Source organism: Lemur catta, chromosome 3, assembly GCF_020740605.2.
Source record: "Lemur catta isolate mLemCat1 chromosome 3, mLemCat1.pri, whole genome shotgun sequence".
NCBI lineage: Eukaryota > Metazoa > Chordata > Mammalia > Primates > Lemuridae > Lemur > Lemur catta.
In genome coordinates, this window is record NC_059130.1 from 54,485,933 (window position 1) to 54,513,045 (window position 27,113).

The following is a 27,113-nucleotide window of genomic DNA, read 5'->3' on the forward strand; positions in this document are numbered from 1 at the left end:
CCCAACACTGGAGCACCCAGATATACAAAGCAAATATTATTAGAGCTAAAGACAAAGATAGACTCCAATCCAATAATAGCTAGAGACCTTGACACCCAACTTTCAGCATTGGACCAATCAGACAGAAAAATCAACAAAGAAACATCAGACTTAATCTGCGCTATAGACCAAATGGACCAAATAGATATTTACAGAACATTTCATTAAATAGCTGAAGAATACACATTCTTTTCCTCAGTACATTGATTAGTCTCAAGGGTAGACCATATGTTAGGCCACAAAACAAGTCTTAAAAATTTTTAAAAAACCCTGAAATCATATCAAGTATTTTCTCTGACCACGTGGAATAAAACTAGATATCACTAACAAGAGAAACTTTGGAAAGTATGGAAATTAACACAGTAAGTTTCTGAATGACCAGTGGGTCAAAGAAGCAATTAAGAAGAAAATTTAAAAATTTCTTGAAGCAAATGAAAATGAAAACACAACATACTAAAACCTGTGGGATATAGAAAAAGCAGTACTAACAGGAAGGTTTATAGCTACAAGTTTATAGCAACATCAAAAAGTAGGAAAACTTCAAATAAACAACCTAATGATGCATCTTAAAGAACTAGAAAAACAAAAGCAAACCAAACACAAAATTAGTAGAAGAAAAGAAATATTTAATAATAGAGATCAGAGAAGAAATGAATGAAATTGTAATAAAACAAAATACAAAACATCAATAAGATGGAAAGTAATTTTCTGAAAAGATAAACAAAATTGCCAGACCTTTAGCCAGACTAAGCAAAAAAAGAGAAGACCCATGTAAATAAAATGAGATGAAAAAGGAGACATTAGAATCGCTACCACAGAAATTCAAAGAATCATTAGAGACAACTATGAGCAACTATATGCCAATATATTGGAAAACCTAGAAGAAATGGATAAACTTCTAGACACATACAACCTACCAAGATTGAACCATGAAGACATCCAAAACTTGAATAGACTAATAATAAGTAGTTAGATAGAAATAATAATACAGAATTTCCCATCAAAGAAAAGCCCAGGAGCTGATGGCTTCCCAGCTTAATTCTAGCAAATATTTAAATAAGAACTAATAATGATCCTACTGAAACTATTCCAAAACACTGAGGAGAAGGGAATACTCCCAAACTCATTCTATGAGGCCAGTATCACCCTGATACCAAAACCAGACAGAGATACACACACAAAAAGAAAACTATAGGCCAATATCTCTGATGAACATAGATGCAAAAATCTTCAACAAAATACTAGAAAACCAAATTCAACAACTCATTTAAAAGATTATTCATCATGATCAACTGGGATTCATCCCAGGAATGCAAAAATGTTTCAACATATGCTAATAAATCAGTGTGATACATCACATCAACTGAATGAAGGACAAAAACCATGTGATCATTTCAACTGATGCTGAAAAAGCATTAATAAAATTCAACATCCCTTCATGATAAAAACTTTCAAAAAACTGGGTGTAGAAGGAACATACCTCAGCACAATAAAAGCCATATATGACAGACTCACAGCTAGTATTATACTGAAAGGAGAAAAACTGAAAGCCTTTTCTTAAAGATCTGGAACAAGACAAGGATGCCCATTTTCACCACTCTTATTCAATATGGTACTGGGAGTTTTAGCTAGAATAGTCAGACAAGAGAAAAAATAAAGGGTATCCAAATTGGAAAGGAAGAAGACAAATTATCCTTGTTTGCAGATGATATGATCTTATAGTTAGAGAAACCTAAAGACTCCACCAAAAAACTATTAGAACTGAAAGACAAATTAAGTAGAGTTGCTGGATAAAGTAATCAACATACCAAAATCAGTAGCATCTCTAAATGTCAACAGCAAACAATCTGAAAAAGAAACCAAGAAAGTAATCCCATTTATAATAACTACAAATAAAATACCTAGGAATAAACTCAACTTAAGAAGTGAAAAATCTCCACAATGAAAACTATATAACATTGATGAAAGAAATTGAAGTGGACACAAAAATAAGGAAAGATAATCTGTGCTCATGGATTAGAAGGATAAATATTTTTTAAATGTCCATACCACCCAAAGCAATTTACAGATTCAGTGCAATCCCTATCAACATACCAATGACATTTGTCACAGAAATAGAAAAAATAATCCCAAAATTTATGTAGAAACACAAAAGACCAGGAATAGCCAAAGCAATCTTGAGTAAAAAGAATAAAACTGGAGGAATCACGTTACCTGACTGTAAAGTGTACTACAGAGCTATAGTAATCAAAACAGCATGATACTGGCATAAAAACAGACACATAGACCAATGTAACAGCATAGAGTACCCAGAAAAAAATCCACACATCTTTAGTGAACTCAAGGTGCCAAGAACATACATTGGGGAAAGGACAGTGTTTTCAATAAATGGTGCTGGGAAAACTGGATCTCTGTATGCAGAAGAATGAAACCAGATCCCTATCTCTTGCCATATACAAAAATGAAATAAAAATAGATTAAAGACTTAAATCTAAGACCTGAAACTATGAAACTACTAAAAGAAAACATTGGGGAAATGTTCCAGGACATTGGTTTGGGCAAAGATATTCTATAGTAATATCTCAAAAGCACAGGCAACTGAAGCAATATTGGACAAATGAGATCACATCAAGCTAAACAGCTTCTGCACAGCAAAGGAAACAACCAACTGAAGAGACAACTCGTAGAATGGGAGAAAATATTTACAAACTACCCTTTTGACAAGAGACTAGTAAATAGCATACATAATGAGTTCAAACAACTCAATAGAAAAAAAAATCAAATAATCCAGTTAAAAAATGAGCAAAAGATCTGAATAGATCTTTCTCAAAAAAAAAAAAAAAAAAAAACCAAAAAAAAACCTACAAATGGGCAACAGGAACATGAAAAAATGTTCCATATCATTAGTCATCAGAGAAATGCAAATCAAAACTACAATGACATATCATCTCACCCCAGTTAAAATGGATTTTATCCAAATGGCAGGCAATAAGAAATGCTTGTGAGGATGTGGAGAAAAGGGAACCCTCATACACTGTTGGTAGGAGTGTAAATTAGTACAACCACTATGGTGAACAGTATGGATGGAGGTTCTTCACAAAACTAAAAATAGAACTACCATAAGACCCAGTAATCCTACTGCTAGGTATATATTCAAAAGAAAGGAAATCAGTATGACAAACAGATATCTGCACTCTCATATTTATTGCAGCACTATTCACAACAGCCAAGATTTGGAGTCAACCTAAGTGTCCATCAACAAATGAATGGATAAAAAATGTACATCTACACAATGGAATAATTAAACTTTTTTTTTTTTTTAAGAGAGAAGGTCTTGCTCTGTCCCCCATGCTGGAGTGCAGTGGCATAATATTCATAACACACTGTAACCTCAAACTCCTGCACTGAAGGGATCCTCCCACCTCAACCTCCTGGGAATATAGGAGTGTGCTGCCACACCTGGCTAACTTTTAAAATTTTTTTTGTAGAGATGGGATCTCACTATGTTGCCCAAGCTGGTCTCAAATTTCTGGCTTCAAGCAGTCCTCCCACCTCGGCCTCCCAAAGTGCTGGATTACAGGCATGAGCCAACACTATAGAATATTATTTAGTCACAAAAGAATGAAATCCTGTCATTTGCAACAACTTGGATGGAACTGGAGAACATTATGTTAAGTGAAATAAGCCAAGCACAGAAAAACAAATTATGCATGTTCTCAGTCATGTCTGGGAGCTAAAAATTAAAACAATTTATCTCATGGAGATAGAAAGTAGAATGATGGTTACTAGAAGCTGGGAAGGGTGGTGAGAGGGAAGAATAAAGTTGGGATGGTTAATGGGTGCAGAAATATAGTTAGATAGAATGAACAACATCTAATATTTAATAGCACAACAGGGTGACTATAGTCAACAATTATTTATTGTATATTTTTAAATGACTAAGAGAGTGGAATTAAAATGTTCTTAACACAAAGAAATGATAAATTCTTGAGATGATAGATACCCCAATATCCTGATTTGATTATTGCACATTGTATGCCTGTATCAAAACATCACATGTATTCCATAAATATATACAACTATTAAGTGCCCATAATAATTAAAAAGTAAAAACTATATTGCTTTAATAAAAATTAATGTACAATAATAAGTAAATGTGATATTTTGTTATGTCTTAATTAAAAAAAAAGAACCAAATAGAAATCCTATAGCTGAAGAATTCAGTGAATGAAGTAAAAAATGCAATTGAGGGCTACAACAACATACTAGACCAAGCAGAAGAAAGAATTTTTGATTTCTGAACTTGAAGACAGGCCTTTTGAAATAACATAGTCAGATAAAAAAGAAAAAAAAAGCAGAAGAAGAAAGAAAAAAGAACAAAAATGACTGAAGAAAGCATACTGGATTTATAGGACACCATTAAGCAAACAAATGTTCATATTATTGGTGTTCAAGAAGGAGAAGAGAAGGGAAAAAGTGAGGAAAACATATTTAAGGAAATAATAGCAGAAAACTTCCCAAGTCTTGAGAGAGAGATGGACATCCAGGTCCAGAAAGCTCAAAAAACCCCAAATATATTCAAACCGAACAGGTCTTCTCTGTAGCACACAGCAGTCAAATTGTCAAAAGTCAAAGACAAAGAACGATTTTTAAAAGCAGCAAGAGAAAAGTGCCAAGTCACATGTAAGGGAATTCTCATTAGATTAACAGCAGATTTCTTAGCAGAAACGTTATAAGTTAGGAGAGTATTGGATGATATATTCAAAGTGCTGAATGAAAAAAAACCATCAGCCAAGAATATTTACACAGCAAAACTGTCTTTCGTAAATGAAGGAGAAATAAAATCTTTCACAAACAAGGAAAAACTGAGGGAATTCATCACTACTAGACTAGACCTATAAGAAATACTTAAAGGAGTCTTATATCAGGAAGTGAAAAGATGGTAATCACCATCAGGAAAACATGCAGAACTATAAAACTCACTGGTACAAGGAGTTTGAGGCTACAATGAGCTATGATCACACCATTGCACTCTTTGAGGCTACAGTGAGCTGTGATCACACCACCATTGCACTCCAGCCTGGGTGGCAGTGAGACCCTGTTTCTAAAAATAAAGCAAAGAAAAATCCTCATTGGTACAGCTGATACACAAAGGAGAAAGAGAAAGGAATCAAACCTTACCACTACAGAAAACCACCCAACTGCAAAAATAAAAAATAAGGGAGTAAATAAGGAAACAAAAGATATGCAAAACAATCAGAAACAATCAATAAAAGTCCTCACCTATCAAAAATAACCTTGAATGTAAATGGATTAAATTCACCATTTAAAAGATATAGACTGGCTGAATGGATTAAAAAAAATACCCAACTATATGCTGCCTATAAAAAATTCACCTCACTTTTAAAGATACACATAGTCCAATAGTGAAAGGATGGTAAAAGATACTCCATGCAAATGGAAACCCAAAGCAGCAGAAGTAGCTATACTTAGAACAGACTTCAACTTAAAATCTGTAAAAAGAGATGAAGGACATTATATAATAATAATAAAGGGATCAGTTCAGCAAGAGAATATAACAACTATAAATATATATGTACCTAACACCAGAGCAGCCAGATATATATAGCAAATATTATTAGATCTACAGGGAGAGATAGATACCAATATAATAATAGGTAGAGACTTCAACACCCCACTCTTAGCATTGGACAAATCGTCTAGAGAGACAATCAACAAAGAAACATTGGGCTTAATCTTTACTATAGATCAAATGGATCTAACAAACATTTACAGAACATTTCACCCAACTGCTGCAGAATACACATTCTTTTCATCAGCACATGGAACATTCTCCAGAGTTGACCATATGTTAGGAAACAAAACAAGTCTCAAAAAAATTAAAAACTCAAAGAGCTAGAAAAACAAGAACAGGCCGGGCGCGGTGGCTCACGGCTGTAATCCTAGCACTCTGGGAGGCCGAGGCGGGTGGATTGTTTGAGCTCAGGAGTTCGAGACCAGCCTGAGCAAGAGTGAGACCCCGTCTCTACTAAAAATAGAAAGAAATTATATGGACAGCTAAAAATATATATAGAAAAAATTAGCTGGGCATGGTGGCGCATGCCTGTAGTCCCAGCTACTCGGGAGGCTGAGGCAGTAGGATCGCTTAAGCCCAGGAGTCTGAGGTTGCTGTGAGCTAGGCTGACGCCATGGCACTCTAGCCTGGGCAACAGAGTGAGACTCTGTCTCAAAAAAAAAAAAAAAAAGAAAGAAAAACAAGAACAAACCAAACCCCAAATTAGTAGAAGTGGACCAATAATAAAGATTAGAGCAGAAAAGTGAAATTGAGACAAAAAGAATACAAAAAAGTCAATGAAACAAAAAGTTGGTTTTTTGACAAGATAAAAAAAATCAATAAGCCATTAGCTACACTAAGAAAAATAGAAGACTCAAATAAATAAAATCAGAGATGAAAAAGAAGACATCACAGTGGATACCACAGAAATACAAAAGATTATTAGATACTACTATGAACAACTATGTGCCAATAAATTCAAAAACCTAGAGAAAATGGATAAATTCCTGGACACATCCTACCAAGGTTGAACCAAGAAGAAATAGAAAACCTGAACAGATCAGTAATAAATCATGAAAGTGAATCAGTAATAAAGTCTTCCAACAAAGAAAAGCCTAGAACTGATGGCTTTACTGCTGAATTCTGCTGAACTTTTAAAGAAGAATTAATACCAGTTCTTCTCAAACTATTCCAAAAAATTGAGGCAGAGGAAGTTCTTCCTAACTCATTCTATGAGGCCAGCATTACCTTGCTACCAAAACCAGACAAGAATGCAACAAAAGAAGAAAACTACCGGCCAATATCCTTGATGAACATAGATACTAAGATTCTCAACACAAATACATAGTAGTACTAGCAAACAGAATCCAACAACACATCAAAAAAAAAAAAACGGTATTATCAAGTGGTATTTAAGCCAGGAATTCAAGAATGGTTCAACATACACAAATCAATAAACATCATATATCATGTAAATAGAATGAAGGGCAAAAAGCACATGATCATCTCAATAGATGCAGAAAAAGCTTTTGATAAAATTCAATATCACTTCATGATAAAAACTCTTAATAAATTAGGTGTAGAAAGTACTTCAACATAATAAAGGCCATATATGACAAACCCACAGCTAACATCTAAAAACTGGAACAAGATAAGTAAAGATGCCTAGTCTCACCACTCTTATTCAAGATATAGTACTGAAAGTCTTAGCCACAGCAATTAAGTAAGAGAAAGAAATAAAGGGCATCCAAATTGGAAAAGAGGAAGTCAAATTATCCCTATTTGCAGGTGACATGACCTCTTACATATTATTAAAAAACCTAAATAACAAAAATCCTCTTAGAATTGATAAATGAATACATTAAAGTTGTAGGATACAAAATTAATATAAAAAGCTAGTAGTGTTTCTATACATGAACAACAAACTAGCTAAAAAAGATATCAGGAAGGCAATCCCATTTACAAAAGCCAAAAAAAAAAAAAACCAGAAAAACCAAAAAACACAAAATGAAGCAAAACAAAAAAACCTAGGAATAAATTTAATCAAGGAGGTGAAAAACATCTACAAGGGAAACTAGAAAACACTGATGAAAGAAATTGAAGAGGATGCAAACAAATGGAAAGACATCCCATGCTCATGGATCAGAATTAATATCGTTAAAATGACAATACTATGCAAAGCAATTTACAGATTCAGTGCAATGCCCATCAAAATACCAGTGACATTCCTTACAGAAATAGAAAAAAAATCTTAAAATTTGTGTGTAACCACAAAAGACCTGAATAGCTAAAGCAATCTTGAACAAAAAGAACAAAGTTGGAGAGCTCACACTTCCAGACCTCAAAATATGCTACAAAGGTATAGTAACAACATAGCATGGTACTGGCATAAAAACAGTTACATAGACCAATGGAACCGAACAGAGGACCCAGAAATTCATCCACATCTCTACAAAGGTACCAAGAACTCTCAGTAGGGAAAGGACAGTCTTCAATAAATGGTGCTGGAAAATATGGATATCCATATGCAGAAGAATGAAACTAAATGCCCACCTCTCACCTTATACAAAAATCAACTCAAAATGGATCAAGGACCTAAATGTAAGGCCTGAGATGATGAAGCAAGCAACTAAATAAAAACATTGTGGAAATGTTTCAGGACTGGGAAAAGATTTTGGGAATAAGACCTCAAAAGCACAAGTAACAAAAGCAAAAATAAACATGGTATTATCTAAAATTAAGAAGCTTCTCTACAGCAAAGGAAATAATCAACAGAGTGAAAAGACAACTCCAGAATGGCAGAAAATACTTACAAACTACTCATCCAACCAGAAATTAATATCCAGAATATATACGGAACTGAAATATCTCAACAGGGGCAAGAAACAAATAATCTGATTTAAAAATGGGCAAATGATCTGAACAGACATTTCTCAAAAGAAAACATACAAATGGCCAAGAAATATGTGAAAAAAATGCTCAAAATCACTGATCATCAGGGAAATGCAAATCAAAACCACAATGAGGTATCATTATCTCACCCTAGTTAGGATGGCTATTATCAAAAAGACAAAAAATAACAAATGCTGGCAAGGATGTGGAGAAAAGGGAGCTCTCATACACTCTGCTGGGGATGCAAACTAGTATATCCACTATGGAGAACAATGTGGAGGTCCCTCAAAAAACTGCAAATAGAACTGTCATATGATTGAGCAATCACACTACGGGGGAATTTATCCACAGGAAAGGAAATCATTACACCAGAGAGACATCTGCACCCCCTGGGTTTACTGCAGCACTATTCACAATAGCCAAGATATGGAATCAACCTACGTATCCAACAACAGATAAATGAATAAGGAAAATGTGGTATGTATACGCCATGAAATACTATTCAGCCATAAAAAGGATGAAATCCTATCATTCACAGCAACATGGATGGAACTGGAAGCCATTTTGTTAAGTGAAATAAACCAGGAATAGAAAGTTAAAAGTTAAACACCACATGTTCTCGCTCATTTGTGGAAGCTAAAAAAAGTTGATCTTAGGGAAGTAAAAAGTAGAACAGAGGCTATTAGAGGCTGGGAAAGGTAGGGGGAAGAAAGAAAGGGAGAGGGAGAAATTTGGTAAGATACAAAATTATAGCTAGATAGGAGGAATAAGTTCTAGTGTTCTATACCACTATAGGATGATTATAGTTAACAATAATATACAGTGTCAAATAACTAGAAGGAGGATATTGAATGTTCCCAACACAAAGGAGTGATAAACATTTGAGATGATGGATATGCTAATTACCCTGATCTGGTCACTATACCGTATATGTGTTGAAACATAATTTATGTACCCCATCAATATGGGCAACTATTATTTGCCAATCAAAAAAAAATAAAAAATATACATAATAAATGAAGAATTATATATTTGGATATTTTAATTCTAGCTTCAAAGGGTCAAGCTAGAAACAATCTCTCTTCTGTGAATTCATTTAGCAAATTTTTTAGATCTCTAAGGTACTTACTTCTAACATTTCTTAAATATATATGGTATCCTATTTACTAACTCATATCAGTAGTACAATCAAAGGACCATGAGATTTGCTTCTTTCCATATTTTTCAGGCTTAAGTATAAAGCAGAATAAAAATTTTAAAACTCTACCTTCATTCGTACCTCACTTAGGACAAAAGTTACTGATATGTGGCCATATTTGGCTCTATTTATACCAGGGAGGTTAAGAGAAGCTTGTAGGTGGCTAGGTGTTCCTTGTGAAAAGCTGTGGATGGGACTAATAGTGGGGCAGGGACTAACTTATCAGAGATATCTTTTTTAAATTACATGGGTAGAGCTGGGCATGGTGTAACACACCTGTAACCCCAGCCACTTTGGAGGCTGAGGAAGGAGGATCACTTGAGCCTAGGAGTTTGAGGCTGTAGTGTGTGATGATTGCACCTGTGAATAGCCACTGTACTCTAACCTAGGCAACATAGCAAAATCCTGTCTCAAAAAAAAAAATTACATGGGTTAACATTTGAGGAAGTCTGAAAATCATAATCTTTTTGTACTATCTGCAAGAAAAGAGACTAGATAAAATTAATTATATTAAATTCATAATAATATATGTCATAACAAATAGGTTTTTTTTTCTTATATTAATTTAGGAATGACTCCTTGCAAAAAACCTGGGAACCGAGACTGCAATCATCATTGTAAAAATAAACATACATGTGGACATGAGTGCTGTGAGTTCCATAAAATAAGTTTATTTTAGGTGTTAAAAATTGAAAGGTCTTTCAACTCACGAATAGAGACGACATCCTAATTATCAATAATATGTATGAGATTTATATTATGCAAGTATAACTCTCAAATAATTTTCTTTGGCAGGTAGTCTGAAAAAAAGTAAATATTAGATTTTAAATTTTGAAGAAATTTGGCTTTATATGAACAATACCTAAAGTTTAACCTAAAAGATCTAAAATTTCTTTATATAGGTAAAACTGGAGTTGCACAGAAGTCAGAAATTAAAGAGTCAACAATTTCTTCGTATTTATCTGATTTAAGAAATAGGAATGCTGTTTCAGCACTTCCTCCAGCTAAACGTCTGAGGGTTAGTTTTAATAACATTTGTCCCTTTGTTCTGTAATTAAATGTATATAAATATTCTTTGTTCTATGTATCAATTAGTTAAATATCCACAGTGTATTTTAGAATTATTTGTGGGCTTGAATAGGAATATAATCATTATTCATAATCAATCTGTTAATCTACTTTTAGAACATAGTTATGCAGCCCCTCCCTCATTAGACTTTTTTTTTTTTTTGTTTTTGTTTTTAAACCAGAGAAGAGGGAAAAGGAGAGGGATATGCTGCTTGGTTTGGTTCAGCAACTGAAACTAGACCCCATTGCCCTTTCCTGGCTTCATCTGTGCTGGACTGGCTGGAAAATCTGAAGTTGATTTTGATTCTTGCACCTAGATGAGTACTGACCAAGAGCCTTCCTTCCAAGTGATGAAGGAATGAGAGTTCCTGCCTAGTTGGTAGGCTAGACACAAGCAGACTTATCTTAAGCCTAAGTCATCATATCTAGAATTGCCCTTTTCTAGGGCTTTTATAAGAAATGAAGATTCTAAGTCATGAGGCCAAAACAAAGATGTTGAGAAACAGGGTGAGGCATGAGGTTTGAAATGATCACCACCTTCTCTGAGATAATTTTTTACTAGCACAAGTTTTCCCTTTCTCCCTCCCCTCCCTCCTTCCTTCCTTCCTCCCTCCCTCCCTTCCTTCCTTCCTTCCTTCTTTCCTTCCTTTTTGGCTTCCATATTCTTCCTGCTATCTTTCCATATTCATAGAGCATGGAGAATATGCCAAGGTTCTAAGATATAGGGATGAATAAAACAGTTTTATTCCCAATCCTCATAGAATTTATAGTTGAGTGAAAGATACAAATAAGTAAACAGGCCTTTTCAATATAGTGTGATGAATAATTCTGCGAAAGAAGTGTAAGATACTTGAGTTTAGATAGAAAATGTACTCAATCCACATTTGATGGGCCAAGAAAGGATTACTAATAGATGTGACTGAGACCTGAAGTATAAGCCAAGTATGTATGGAAGGGCAGGCACTAGAATGGTGGTGGGGAGGGCTAGAAAAATATTCGAGACATAGAGATTATGCAAAGGTCCAGAGGTGATAGAGAGAGAAAGGGAGAGAAATAGAAATGGGGGGGGCAGAGAGAGAGAGAGATAGAGCGAGCATCTCTTTAAAGGAACTGAAGTAATACAGTATGTCTAGAGTTCAATTACAAGTACAGAAGTAGAGAGAGATGAGGCTGAAGAGGTAAGCAGGAGCTAGATCATGCACATCTTTTTGCTGTCTTAAGGATTTAGACTATCCTAAAAGTATTGGGAAGCCACTGAAGGACTTTAATCAGTGACATGATTACAATTGCATTTTATAAAGTTCACTCTGGCTGCAATGTAGAGAAGGGATTAGAGGATGATAAAATAGGAACATAGGGACTCATTAGGTGGTTCTTGCAATAATCCAAGCAGAATGATGGCCTAGTGTAGGGTAGTGGCAATACCAATGGAAGTTGGTTACTAGGTTTAAAATATTTTTCAGAGGTAGAATCAACTACCTTGGTACTTCATTGGTTATGAGAGGCGAGGTTGAAGAAGTCGTCAAAAATGATGCCCAGCTTTCTGGCTTTAGCAACTGGGAGAAAAGCTGGGCCTCACTAGGGTAGGAACTCTGAAGGAAAAGCAAGTTTGGAGGAGTAGAGACAGGACAAGTTTAATTTGGGAAATATTGAATTTGGAGGCCAGCAAGATGTCTATATCCACAGATAGTTGGATATAATTGTTTGAAAATCAGGAGAGAGATCTGAACTAGAAATACATTAATAGATTTGAGAGTCTTTCACATTTTGATGATAAATGAAGCCATGGGAGTAGATGAGATCTTTGACTGAAACATGTAGAGTGAGAAGAGAAAGAAGGCCTAGTAAAGAACCATAAAGAATGCCAAGATTTAAGAAGAAGGACCTGAGAAAAATATTTAAGAACCAGCCTGAGTTTCTCCTAATTCACTGATTTGTGGACTTTATGTATCAGCAGGAATTTTGCTGTTTGATTCATTTGTTAAAAAAATCTTGATCTGAAATTGATAGTTGATCTTATTTTTTTTCATTAATAGATACAAATGAATAAATCTCAAAATGTGGACCTTAAAGAGTTTGGTTTTACTCCAAAAGCTTCCCTTCCAAGAATATCAAGGTACAAATATTAATATCTAAAGTAAAATATTCATTATAAACTTTTTTTTCCTTCATATAATCACTTATTCAGGGAAAGATGGTCACTAGCTACCCTCAAATCACAGTTATCATTTAGTTCCATAATGAAGCAACGACATCATAAAGATTTCAGTATCTTTGACACCTTCAATTTATTTAGAACTCTACAGTTATAGAATACCTAACATTCATTAAATCATCTCTTTCCCAGGAAACTACTTATATGTTTATTCTCTCAGGTTCTGTCTTTATAGGGAATGTAAACTAAGTGATAAGAGTATACTTTTAAAAGGGAAATCATGGTGGTATACAAAGTCTAACCTTTCCATTCAGGGGCTCAGTCTATATTATTAATGCCTCAGATTTGTAATTTAAAAATTATATTTTTATGCATTATCTTTTTTGACTTTAACAACAACCTAGCTTATAAAATGAGACATTTTTACCCTATTTTATAGGTGAAAAAAAACTGAAGTTCATATTCTGAGTTAGCAAGCAGAAAGCCTTAGATGGTAACTCAGTGTTCTTTTCTTGTATCATGTTGCCTAGAAGACAATAGTATATGTAATTTACCTTTCAGAGAAGGGCATTCTATATGCAAAGATGATGTTCAATATATTTAACAACTAATACAGGATAGGAACTGACCAGTCAAAATGGATGCCAGCACTGCTTCTAGAGATCCCAGCTTTTGATATCTAACTGAAAATAGTATTAGCAATAAATTTTTAAAGGCTATACATAGACAGCAGATATCTATTGGAGGCATGTAAAGATGACTAAGTATTGATCACTTCCATTAAACATCTATTTTTACCCTTTGCTACCCAGGCTGGGTACAGTTTATCATAGAAATGTTGAATGGATAAAACACTTTTTTCTGTTTATATTAATAAGTAGTTTTCAAGGCAAGATTAATTTTAATATTTTCTTTAACATTTTTGTGGTCTTATTTTTCTTTGTAAAGATCACAATATTTAAATGTACCTGAATTGCCGATAATGGAGCAGTGGGATCAACATGAAATCTGTGGAGAAGTTCAACAAGAACCATCTGAATATCAAGACAAAGGTAAATTACCATTGATATTGACCTGACAGAAAATATGGTTTATCATTACTTTGAATTGGCGAGTAATATGATTGAAAAACCAACATCTGAAAATATTATAATTATTAACTTGGCAACATTTTTCTCTTGGGTTATTGAACCAATTTTAAATTCTTGGGTCTGTTATTTTAGATGGTCTCACAATGTCTGTCACAGTTTTTTTTTTAAATAATCTATTTTTACATAGTGTTGACTATTTTAATTTAAAGATAATATGAGGAAAAACTGATAAAATAAGGGATCCTTGGGTATACAGAGTGTTAAAATGCTGAACTATTACTTTAATATATCTTTAGAATTATTTAAGATAATTTTATGTTTATAAAATTCGTCTATTTTTACAAAACAGCTGTGTGACTTTGGGCAAATTATTTAACCTCTTTGGGCCTTAGTCTTATCTTTAAAATGAAGGTATTGAATTGATTGAATTGGGTAATCTTTAATATCTCTCTAGTTCTTAAACCTATGATTCTTATAATTTCTGTGACAACATGAGAATATAATCTAGGTTGTGGGATATAGCTGGTGTGTCATCTAAATTTACTTTTTGTGTCTGTCATTAAATTAATGAGATAATGCCTGTAAATTAAACACTGTGCCTGGTTTATCATTATTCTGGTTCCTACCATTAATAGCATCATTTCTCTGGATCACGCTGTTACTAGCCAATCTGTTAAAACATGTGATAAATAATTCTTGGCCATTGAGTTGTTTGTTCAAGTGGCTGTGTATAGAAATAATTTTGTATGTTTGGCATTGGCTTCTGTTGCCACTCTTTTCTTCATGCTGTCACTTTATGCTTCCTCTTGTCATAATCTAAGACCTTAAAGAGGCAAAGGCTGGAGTATCTACCACCTCTTATGACACCATGGCCCAATGTGAGATTAAGAAAAGTTCCCTAATCTCACCTGGAGAATCAGAGCATTTATTTAACTTGTTAAAAGCTTGAATATCATTACGAAGTGGATAGGAGTAAAACAGTCAACCGTCTTATTGTTGTCTCCCATCAACCAGTAGCCCTCTAACTTATTCCTTCCTTATACTACTGCTCTCTTCCCTGTTCTTCTCCGTATCAGACTTTATCTTTCCCTCTTCTTACTTTTGTGTTGTTTTTATATAGGTTTCCAACTTGTATTTCTTTTCCACCCACGATTCCAAACCAATTTATATTATGATAGTAAAGTCCCACGTAGGTACTTTAATCCCCAGAAATAACTATATCCTTATTTTACCGACTGGGCTCCCCCGCTTTTTTTATAAGGAGCCATATAGTATAGCAGTTAAGTTCACAGGATCTGGAAACAATCTGTCTAGATCCAAGTCCTACCTCCGCCATTTACTGTAACCTTGTTCATAATACACTTATTCATGTAGTCTAAATTCTGTCAACTGGTTATATTTTAAGGATTTTAGGATTAAATGAGAAAATTTATGTGAGGCTATCAGAACAATATCTGGTACTGTTAGTAGTAGTAATTGGGTATATTTATAATACTTTTCACATATTAGTCTTTGGTGGCAAAACATACTTTAAATGTATTCAAATACTACTTTTGAGAATGTTTTAAGAAAAACATGGCAATTTTTATCATCTCTATTCTAGTTTAAAGAAGGAGGGAAGAAAAAATATCAGAAATTATATAAGAAAATATGTTGAATCATGAAATTTATATTGGAAGGGACCTTTGTGCAATTTCTCATTTGATAGTGAAAGAAGCCAAGACTCCAAGAGTTTAAATGACTTGCCCAAAAATCACATATCTAATTAATGGCAGGGCCAGAAATAGATTCCATATCTCTTGATTCCCAGTCCAAAGCCATTTCTATAAAATGAAATTGACTTTTAGTTATCAGTAGAGAATTGAAAATTGAACAAATAGTATATGAACTCTTTCAACTTTCCACCCCCAACTATATAATTCTCTGTCTTTGCACCCACACTTAACCCTCTATTTGTCTTAAAAGAAGAATTATCTTTTCTTCTATTCAAGGTTTATCTCTTTCCCTTTAATCTTAATACTACCCAATCCTGTCTTCCCTGGGACTTCAGAAGACCAATTATCCCTCTTCTCTTTCCCATATTTCCATTCTCTTCTCTCTATTATATCTTTCTTTTTAGCATGTAAACATGCTCAAGCCTCTTCTTTCTTCAGCTCTGTGTTCCCATCTTGCTAGTCATGACCTTTATGATTATAAGTGATACAAATTCTACTCAAAGTGACTTAAGCACAAAAAAAGGAAACTGATTGTCTCATATAAACTGAAAAGCCCAGACATGTATCTGGCTTTAATCTTGGCTAGATCAAGGCATTCAAGTAATCTCATCATGCCTCTAGCTTTCTCTCAATCTTTTAGCTGTGCTTGTTGCTAATTGGCTTTATTTTTTAAATAGCCTTTCTCACATGCCTGATAACCCCTAACTTACCTCTTCCCAGTTTAGCAGCTTCAGTGGAAAAAAGCAGTCTTCCCTGTTCACTTTGGCAGACCAGGATTCATTCAAACTGGCCTCATTTTAGTCATGAGTTCATTCCTTAATCAATCCCTATAGCTTGGGGATTGGGTCATTTTATCCCTGTAGCCCCAGGGAAGGTAGGGTGCTATGAATGATGGCCTCATCAAGATCACATGGAATGGTAGACATAGTTCCTCCAAAGGAAAAGGGGGGTACTCCTCCTAAAAGAAGGGAAAGCATGCCAGGCAGACAAAAAACAGAATTCTAGAGTTCCTATACCCTCTATCTCTTGCTTTCTCATCAAAACAAAAATTCTTGAACTCAATGTGCTCACTTCCTTACATCATAGTCACTCTTCATTAAAATTTGGGTTTTGTCTCCATCACTCCTTTGAAACTGCTTTTGCTCTGGCCATTTAGTGACCTCCTAAGTCCTGAATTCAGTGAACCATTTTCAACTTTTATTCTCTTTGACCTTTGTATTTAATAGTATTTGATACTTCTGGTCTTTCCTTCCTTTTGGAAATGTCTCCTTTGGTTTCAATTAAACCATTCTATTGGTTCTTCCACTGCTTCTCCACTGCTTGGGCTTTTCTTTTTGTTGATGTTGCAAAAGGCTTCTTTTGTTGTTGGTGGTGTTGTTTTTGCTTCTTTATTCTTCTCACTTCAAAAACTTCAATCACTAACTCTGTTCTGGTGATTTCTAAATCTGTGTCTCCCATCTAGATCTTTCTGTCTAACTCCAAATTCAACTATATGATCACCTTCCTGGGCATATGCACCTAAAAGTTAACATGTTAGCATCTGAACTCTATGTTCTTTGTACCTCACTCTGTTCCCTCTCTTTCTCCCTTAGCTCGATGAATAAACTCTCTTCTTTTCTAAGCTGCTAAAGGCAGAAAAAGAGTCATCCTAAATATCTCACCCCATGTATAATTAATCACCAAATCTTAATTATTTTACCTCCTACAGACCTCTCATATCTGTTGTTTCCTCTCAATCATTTCTACTGATACTCTAGCCTAAGAATTCATCTCTCATTTACTGCAATAACTTTCTTACTTTTCTCTCTACTTCTAGTCTCATTATCCTTCAATCCATAACTATTTGGAGTGATCTAACAGGCATCTGTGGTCATGTAAATCTTTTGCTAAGACATCTTCAATAGTTATGCTTTGCCTGTAAGAAAAAAATAAAAATCTCCTTAATATGGCAAACAAGGTTGAACATGACCTGGCACTTAACTACCTGTGTAGTTGCAATGGGCCCTGCCTTCTTCTACTTTGTGCTCCAGAAATCCTGAAAACTTATAGTTTCCCAATGTCTGATCTCTCATACTGCTATGTATTTTACATGGTATTCTCCCTTATGGAATAGTTTGCCTTTCTTTCTTGCCCTGCTCCACAACTACGGCTCTATCAAGCTCAAATTCCTACTGCTGTTCCTTCATGTGTTATCACCCTAAAGGAGTCTGTCTCACTCCCATTTCAGGTTTAGTTCCTGTTTCCTCTGCATTCCCATTGCACTCTGTAGCTACTTTCATTTTCAGTATATACCATATTGTGTGAGTGTATGTATCAACATGCAAAAGTAGAATAATGTGGACTAATGTTGTAGGTACGGTTAAAGGATAAAGAAGGATTTGGATAGGTGAAGAAGATGATAGAGGATATTTAAAGTGGAGGAAATTTAGTCGTGTACGTGAGCAAGATTCTACTGACTTATGAGAGATGATTGTTAAATTTTTAGGAATCTTTCAGCCATTGTTAAAAATTTAATTTTATAAATTATGTTAAAAACAGAGGCAAAAATACTTAACATTCATCACTTCCTAATTATTCTACCACATTTTATTGTTATCTGTGTTCTTGAGGTTATTTATCTATATGGTGGAAATACTGTATAATAGGGTGCTGCTGTGCATTTCCTCCCAACTTCTCATTCAATTATGTCACATTAGTAGCTTGACATCAGTTATGGGGGAGTATTTATATCATGGTAATCAGCAAACACTACCAATCAGGGTTTGATTTATTGTTTTGTTAATTGTTTAGACTTAAGAAAGTGATAGATAAAATGTTAATAGAGTAGATTAAACTTAACAGTGTGTTGTTACTATAGCCATCACATTGTGAATAACCCAAAAAATTGAGGGAATATTCTTCTAGTATTTAATAACTACTATCAAATTCAGCAAAGAAGTTGCTAAAGGCAGTGATGTATGAGTGAAGGCCCAACATGTGTCTGTGTTGTTTTATTTTCATCTTACTTGTTAAAGTCAACAAAAATATCAAACAACATTCACGTGAGAACTGCATTCATCGGATGCAACCATAGGTTGACTACAGATAGAAGAGTAGCAAAATTCAATGAAAACATTCAGCAAGAATCAATTAGATATATGAAATTTACATTTAAGCATACTATATATTTTATTATTACTTACAAATTGTGTGCTACACATCCTATATATCAGTACAGTTTATAATAAACATGTATGTATACATATGCATATGCTTTTTGAAGAGACAGTTATTAAACATTTGTTATTATACTACTATGCAAAACTGCAAATAAAGACATTTAGTTTCCATGACAGTCTTTTGAGGTTGGTACTATTATTACACCGATTAGCAGAGTCATGAAATTTGAACAATTTGTCTAAGACCACACAACTATTAATAATAAATGAGAGGTGGAATTTTCACCCAGGTAGTCTAGCTCTCAACCCATGCTATAAACAATGATTAATACTGAGAATTTTTTAGCAGGGAAAAAATAAATAAATATTTTAGACAAATATATTTTATAACAATACCAAAAATTAACTTGCAGGGAGAAAAGCCGGAGGAGCAAGAACATTTTAGAAGTTATTATAATCCAATCATGGAGTAGAGTTATTCTTACATAAGAATTAAGAGGAAAAATTAATTCTGTCTAAAAAATTTATTGAAAATTAAATTTAGTGCAAGTATCAGTACATATAATACAGTTAATAGAATTGGCTGAATACAATATTCAACAATGCTTAAATGCTTTTGAAAACTACTACTCAAGACCTCTGTTTAGTAGTTGAAAGCTGTGTTTGATATTATCAATAGATTATGATACTTGTGGTTAAAAAAGTACCTATACTCTTTTATACATATATATAACAGATTTTTCTAGATGGAACTATTCTACAACTTCAAATGAGAAAACCCTTCAAACAGTGTTATTCAGTGGAAATCTTAATGTATCTGGAAATCAAAATTTGACAGATGCAGATAAAAGCAACTCTCCATTTTCAGAAGTTTTGAATGTGAACTTTGAATTAGGAGATGAAGTTTGGGATGATTTTGATGATGAAAGCTTAATAGAAGTTACTAGCTTTTCAACTGATACTGCAAAGACAAAAACGTCAGGTAAAATTATATTTTAGCATGAATTAATTTTATTAGAAATTCCTGGAATATTTTTTATTTCAGCTCCTAGAACTATGTTTCTTTGCCTTTTTTGTGAGCTTGTTTAATTAGATTTGATTTGGTTTGTTAAGATTATAATTTTTAGCAAAACTGAAAGTGTGATCCTTCTACAAAGAGCATTTTCCCCCACTGTGGACAGAGGTCAGGTGATTCCATGATAATGATATAGCAAGTGAGCTTTTCCTATTCTGTTGATCCTGTCTTGTGAAAGACCCTATTTAAATTCAGATTATTTACTGAATTTTCTGACATAAACCAGCCTATCCTGCTCTCCATTCTCAGATCACACCTGGTCTGCAAATATTTGTAAAGGACAAAAATATTCTATTTTAAAAAATATTCTTCTGCTTGCAAATAAAATAAAATCATTTTTATTTCTAGTAAAAATATTGACTTTTCATGTATAAATAAATAAATAAGAAAGGATTTGTTTCCTCTGTATTGGAAATTGAATTTAAGTCATATAGAACCCCAAAATGATGGGACTTAGTTCTTTGAGTTAAAGGTAAATTCACGCTATTTCACTAAAACTAAGAATTGAAAATCTTCTTAAAGTATAAAACGATAGCAAATTGAGATACTCTCTCCTATGAGGAGTGACAGAAGGAAATCAGTTGCTCAGCCTTCTCAGTGCACTCTTATTCCCACAATTATAGTTGCCTCTTACTGTACCATCTCATGTTCTTAAAAAAAAATCTTTCTAAGGGAATAGTTAGAAGTTGCAATATTGTTTCAGGGCCCTAAGAGTTACCTAAACAGCTAATACTCCTAGAAAAAACAGGATTTGACCACATTCACAAACTAGGCCAGGAAAATCTCTGTAGTATGGGGTCATTAGGCACAGTTTTGTATATCACTGGACAACTACCAATCCCTACCTCAAGCTTAAATGTCATTGTGCACTGCAAGTTAATAGGCAATGTGTATTGATCTTTTGGAGGTAGCCTAATCATGAGGGCATAGCTTTGTCTCTGGGAAAATCAATCTCAATAAATGCCATTTCCCCCATATATAAAGCACTTTAAATGATAATGTGCACACAATTGAAAATATTGACTAAATTTTGACTTGATCATTTTCATGAATTAAAATATAAATATATAAATAATGGTGGTGAGTGGAAAAACACAAACTGTTTTTCCTCTGCTTTCACACCACAATCAAAACAGAAGGGTTCTGCGACCAAATGTGTGGGTTTTTTTCTCCCACACACCAAGCAAGCAATCAATTCTGCAGTGGACAACAGCTGTGTTCCTGCAAGGCAGTTCAATCTGACACTATCTACCTGGAGAAAGAAATAGGAGTCAAAGATCAAATATATATTTAACAACATCACAAGTGGTTTGAGGTCCTTTTAACATAGTGACTAATAAGCTAACCTGTGTGTTGTATGGTTTTATTCCCTTAGCTTTGTGCCCTTATTTTTCTATGCAAATTAAATTTGATTAGCCAGTATGGTGGCATGCATCCGTAGTCTAAGCTACTCTGGAGGCTGAGGGAGGATTGTATGAGCCCCGGAGTTTGAGGCCAGCATGGGCAATATAGCAAGACCTCATCTCTAAAATAAATAAATGCTTACAAAAACATAAAAATATTAAATTTGATGATTGGGAAGGATTATTTATTCCTTCCTTAACTAGATTGTATCTGTTGGCAAGAGCCCTTGTAGAACTTGTGAAACAATTCATTCACCTGTTTCCTGGTATTTTATTTCAAAATGTTATCTCTTTACGTAGGCCTTGGAAACACTTTGAGTTCAACTACCTGGGGAAGTAAGCTACTGCTACAAGAGTCAAAGAGCAAATTCCAAGGAGAAATGTCAAACAGGCAAGTTTTAGAACTTTGGTTTGTAATATTTACAACTTTATAGCCTCTTGATTCATAATTGAAGATGGAGGGATCAAGTCATTAGATGTCAGAGAAAAGCTATAAGATATTAGCCAACCTAAACCTTCTTAGAGGTTTGTTTCTCAAAGTGCTGTTTTCACACCACCTAGGGGTGCATATTAAAAATGCACATTCCTGAGCCCACATTAGACCTATTGAATCTTTATTTCTGGGCCTGAAGCCCAGGAATCTTCATTTTTTATATAACTTGAAAACTAAATAGGAGTTTAACAAATAGAAAAGAGGCAGATAGGCATTCCAGACATAAAGAAGCATCTGTAAAGGGATAAGGCTTAAAAAGGCATTCCATGATCAAGGATCAGTAACGTATGGTATATATGGCCACACCATTAAAGCTGAGATTGCTGAGGTCTGATTGTAAGGGCCTTGAATATCACGTGTAAACTCTGTACTGTATCTAGTCAGTCAGGAGTCACAAACCCAAATGCCTTCAGGATTTGGTGGGCCAAAGCCAACTGTAGAGTTTCCCATCTAAAGGGAACAACTGGCTGGGCGGGGTGGCTCACGCCTGTAATCCTAGCACTCTGGGAGGCCGAGGCGGGTGGATCACTCGAGGTCAGGAGTTTGAGACCAGCCTGAGCAAGAGCGAGACCCCATCTCTACTAAAATAGAAAGAAATTATCTGGCCAACTAAAAATATGTATGGAAAAAATTAGCCGGGCATGGTGGCACATGCCTGTAGTCCCAGCTACTCGGGAGGCTGAGACAGTAGGATCACTTAAGCTGAGGAGTTTGAGGTTGCTGTGAGCTAGGCTGACACCACGTCACTCACTGTAGCCTGGGCAACAACAACAAAAAAATAAAAATAAAAATAAAAAAAATAAAGGGAACAACTATTACTCTTCTCCAGTTGTTGCTACACAGAAAATGTGAATCTAGTGTTGTCAAATATTCTTAGTTTTCAAGAAAAGCTAGGAATCTGAAATCTTATGTGGTGTTTCATGATTTTTAAATTTTGGCAACTATTTCAAAAATATGTAATGGACTCTGCAGTATCCTCTCCAAATAATAATAATAATACTAATAATGATAATAATGATAATAATGTCTGTAGGCCAGATGTAGCCAAGCGGCCTCTAGTTTTTGATCTGTATGGTAGGCAGTGAGAAGCCATCCAAAATATTTAAGCACAGGAAAAACAATTTGATTAGGAAAAAATCATTCGAGCAGCAATATGTAGAGTGAATTATAGAGAGTGGAACCACCAGAGGCATGGTGGCCAATAAGAAAACCAGATTATGATGAGGTCTAACCTAGGGCAGAGGTGATAGAAACAGAGAAGTAGGGTTGGATTTTTAAAACCTTTCTGAAATAAAGCAGATTCAGTTTGGCAATTGAGAGGATACGATAGCTGAGAAAGAGGGAAGAATCAATGGCAATGGGTAAATGGAGATGTAATTTGAGGATATAAGAAACATAAGAGCTTTGGAATGGAAAACAATAATTTTAGAAATGTTCAATTTGAAGTATTTTTGCAGAAATGCAAAATGCAATTGGAAATATTAGACTTGATTCGAAATCAAGGGAGAGAAATTATGGCCAAAGCTAAAACTTTCTAAAACAAACAAAAAAAATTGACAACTTTTTATTATATTTAGCTTCCAGTTTTCTACTTAAAGATTATTTATTTCTCTGCTTTAAAAACAGATACTAAATTTGTGGTGTCATTTGGAATTTTTGCTATTAGTCATTTTACTGATCATTAGCATTAGCATCACAGAATCATAGATTTCATAGAATTCCAAAGCTAAGGGGACATAATTTAAATATAATTTAGTCTCCCCCACAGTAGATCCTTGAATTATCATTCAACGTCACTGGCAAGTAATCATGCCATCTCTACCCAGGAGCTCGTTTACTACAAAACCACTTGTTCCAGGTTTGGATTTCTCAGACCATTCAATAGCTTTTAAAACTATTTGGCTAAAATTTGTCTTTTTATCACTTTTATTCACTGGTTCTAATTCTGAGTCATATAGAATAAACAGCTATAAGCATCAAAGTAAAACAGATCTGTGGGTGTAGAGAAGCAAAAAATAGATAAGTAGGAAGATAGTAAGGCACATGAACAGTTTTGTGCACCATACCTTTGAAAAACTACAAATAAATTGTGGAAGATTTTAGAAGTGACTAACAGAAGATAAGTGGGTTTAAAAATGGATCATAATACGTCTCGGTTAGTTAGCAGCTGCAGGGAAGAAAAAAAAAAGAAATTAGAAAAAAATAAAATAAAAATGGATCCTAAATAAGAAGCCTCTGAGAATCAGAGGTATCAGAAATTGGTATCAGAAATTGCCAATGGGAAAAAGGCCTGAGGGACCTGAGGATCTGGGGTGACTTGCTTTTTTTATGCCCTTTTTACTATTTTAATTTTTTTGATCACATACGTATTTATTAGTCAAAGACAAAAAGATCCAACCCTATCAGTATATGTGATTCTTCCCTACCCCCACTGACTGCTCATTGCTGCTTGCATAGCTTCACATTTTAGCTTTTGTCAGCTTAAATTGTCACCTCCTCAGAGATGCATTGATGACCATCTTTTTAAAATGGGTTTATGCCTCCACACTGTTATTTCTTATGATATTACCCAGTTCATTTCCTTCGTATGATTTCAACACCTATAATTGTATATATATTTGTTTTTATTCATTGTCTGCTCCTCTACTAGATGGTAACCCCTTGAGGGTTTTTTGGTTTTGGTTTTTTTTTTTTTACCACTTTATACTTAGCTCCTAGTACAATATCTGGCTTATGGTAATAAATAATAAATGTGTTTTAATGAGTGAATTAACACAGAAGGTTAAGTGTGAATTTTAGTATTCAATTTCATGTAAGTATATAACTAAAAATGTCTGTCTACAGTGAGACCAGAATAGGGAAGGAAATTAAAAGTTAAGCAAATAGCATTTAGAAAAGATTTACAGGATTATAGGTAATGGACAATTAAGCATAAGACTCAATTTTAAAGAAAATTGTTGAATGATTATTTCTGTAGTCCCTTAAAAATAGTATTCTTACCTAATTTGGAATATATAAATTGTGGTTTGGTCCAAAAGAAAGGAAATATTCCAAGTTCTCCATGAGCATAAGAAACATCATCAATTTTTTGTGATAAGTGTGATAAAATTTAATCATATTTCTTAAAAAAAATCACCATGATCCAAATTAGAATAGTTTATTTCTCTGTTTGTCATATTTTACAAATAATTAATTTTAATTTTTAGTTTTGTTTCATCACATGAGAAGCCAGATATTTATTTATCAAATGCTGCTATGTCCAAGTTTGGTGCATCCTCCATGACAAAACTACCTCAACAAGCTGGAAATGAAAATATTGTAAGAAAAAGCACTTTTTTCCTTTTAAGTTTTGCCTGAATGCTTAAACTTTCAATGATTGATATTTTTTTACCTCAAAATATAGGTCCATTTACAAGAAAGGAAACAACAAAGTCTGTCACCAGAGATTGAGAAACTATGCTTTACTCACTCTGAAAAAAAATCAAATTGTTCAAATTTTAAGAAAGTGGATGTTTTTATTAGAAACAGTGAATGTAAAAAGGAAATTGATTTTGGGTAAGAACTCTTTAAGGACATTTCAAGATTATGCCAATAAAAACCTTTTACAAAGAAATTTCAGCATTCCTTTTTCCTTGGTTCATTTTAACGATCAGAGCCTAAACTTTTTATTTATTAAAGACATTGAAATTTTAGACTGCTGGTGAGCTAAGCTCCGTAAGATGTTTCATAATATCAGATATCTAATTTTTGAAAACCTATATGTTTAATGCTATTAATGGACACATCATATTGAGCCGATAAACTTATTTTTACAGATTTGAACACAGTGTGTTAATTGCGTAAAGTGTAAAGTCACTTGAGAAATCCAAATGAGATAAGCTAATTTTCAAAAGTTCAAGTTGTATTTTAGCCAGCTAGTTATTTCACAATTCAACAGGTTCAGTGAATTTCAGTCACAGTAAATCTAATCAGCGTCCCTACTACAGGTAGCCATTTTAGAAAGGGAGACTCTGGAGCAGTTTCTCCTTCTTAAAGAGTTAGAGACCTCTTTACACCTTTTTTTTTTTTTTTTTTTTTTTTAGGCTAGTCAAGTGAAGCGGTGGGATATGGTCAATTAATTGTAAACACCACTGCACTCAGACCAACCTGTTCACCCTTTTATTAAATGGCATTACCTTTTAATATGTTTAAAGAAATACCTTTACAGTCCTTACCTTTTACAATTTATGAAGTCTAATTTTTCCCATAGATTTCCTACAAAGTTATGCATACTGGAGGTCATTTGATATATTAACCTCACAGAAATCTTTAAGCTTGTTTGTTAGTATTACACTATTTACTGTGTGTTTTAAAATAAATTGTTACAAAAATTTTTTTAAATTTTTCCTTTTGCTTTTTTCCCCCCAGTAGGTATCATCCTGATGATGAAGCTGATGAAATGAAGTCTTTTCTGGGAATATTTGATGGTATTTTCTAAAACAACCTCCCCCCTGCAAATACTTCTTATGTTAATAAGACAAAGTATAAAGACACCTAATCACAAAGTATGCTTTTTATTTTTAAAAAGTCAGTCATGTTTGTTCAGATTTTCTTATCTTGAATTTGATCAGTTTTGCTGACTTTTCTTGTAATAAAATAGATGGACTTATTTTCCCATTATATTGTACTCCTTGGAAAACACTTTCACAGTGGCTTTGTTTCAATAAACTGATAATTAAGTTGCACTCAGAAATAATTATTTGGTTATTAATTGAATTTTGGCAAGAACCAATTTAAAACTTTTGTGTATTTTCTTAACAAGAAGAAAGGTATTCTGTGAAAGTAAAATAATGCTAAGTTATCCAGATATTAAAAGTATGGGGAAAAATGCTAAGTTAGTCACTCTATTTATTATATGGATTATTCACTAATATTGTTCTCATGTATTTTGTTTTACTAAAGATTTTTAAGAATTCAATATCTGTTTAAATCTATTGTTATCTAACTTTGAGCAATAATAAATGAAACATTAATCACTTTTACAGTGGCTTGTTTTTCAATGTTGTGAATTCTAAAACTTTGTTACGTTGACTTTTACTAAGCAAAAAGATGTTTTATTATTTTCCAATGAAATATATTTCAAATTTATTTATTGATAAGTAGTATATAGGCACCCTAAGCAATGCTTATTATCTAATTTATTTATAGATACTCTGTGAAATTGAAGCCTACTTAAGACATTTTAGAAAAAATTTTTTAAGCATAAAAACCT

General features: G+C 33.8%; 1 protein-coding gene across 1 annotated transcript in view; it reads left to right on the forward strand.

Moving 5' to 3' along the window:
• The window catches only part of HFM1 (helicase for meiosis 1), a 101,721-nt gene extending 74,960 nt beyond the window's left edge, over positions 1-26,761 (forward strand). Inside the window, exons 30-38 of the mRNA XM_045547552.1 lie at positions 10,274-10,354; positions 10,607-10,722; positions 12,809-12,888; positions 13,876-13,979; positions 19,628-19,873; positions 21,670-21,760; positions 25,069-25,180; positions 25,266-25,417; positions 26,270-26,761. Coding sequence (XP_045403508.1) covers positions 10,274-10,354; positions 10,607-10,722; positions 12,809-12,888; positions 13,876-13,979; positions 19,628-19,873; positions 21,670-21,760; positions 25,069-25,180; positions 25,266-25,417; positions 26,270-26,339 — 1,052 coding nt within the window. The 3' untranslated portion in view covers positions 26,340-26,761. The remainder of the gene's footprint in view (positions 1-10,273; positions 10,355-10,606; positions 10,723-12,808; positions 12,889-13,875; positions 13,980-19,627; positions 19,874-21,669; positions 21,761-25,068; positions 25,181-25,265; positions 25,418-26,269) is intronic.
• The last annotated feature ends 352 nt before the right edge of the window (positions 26,762-27,113 follow it).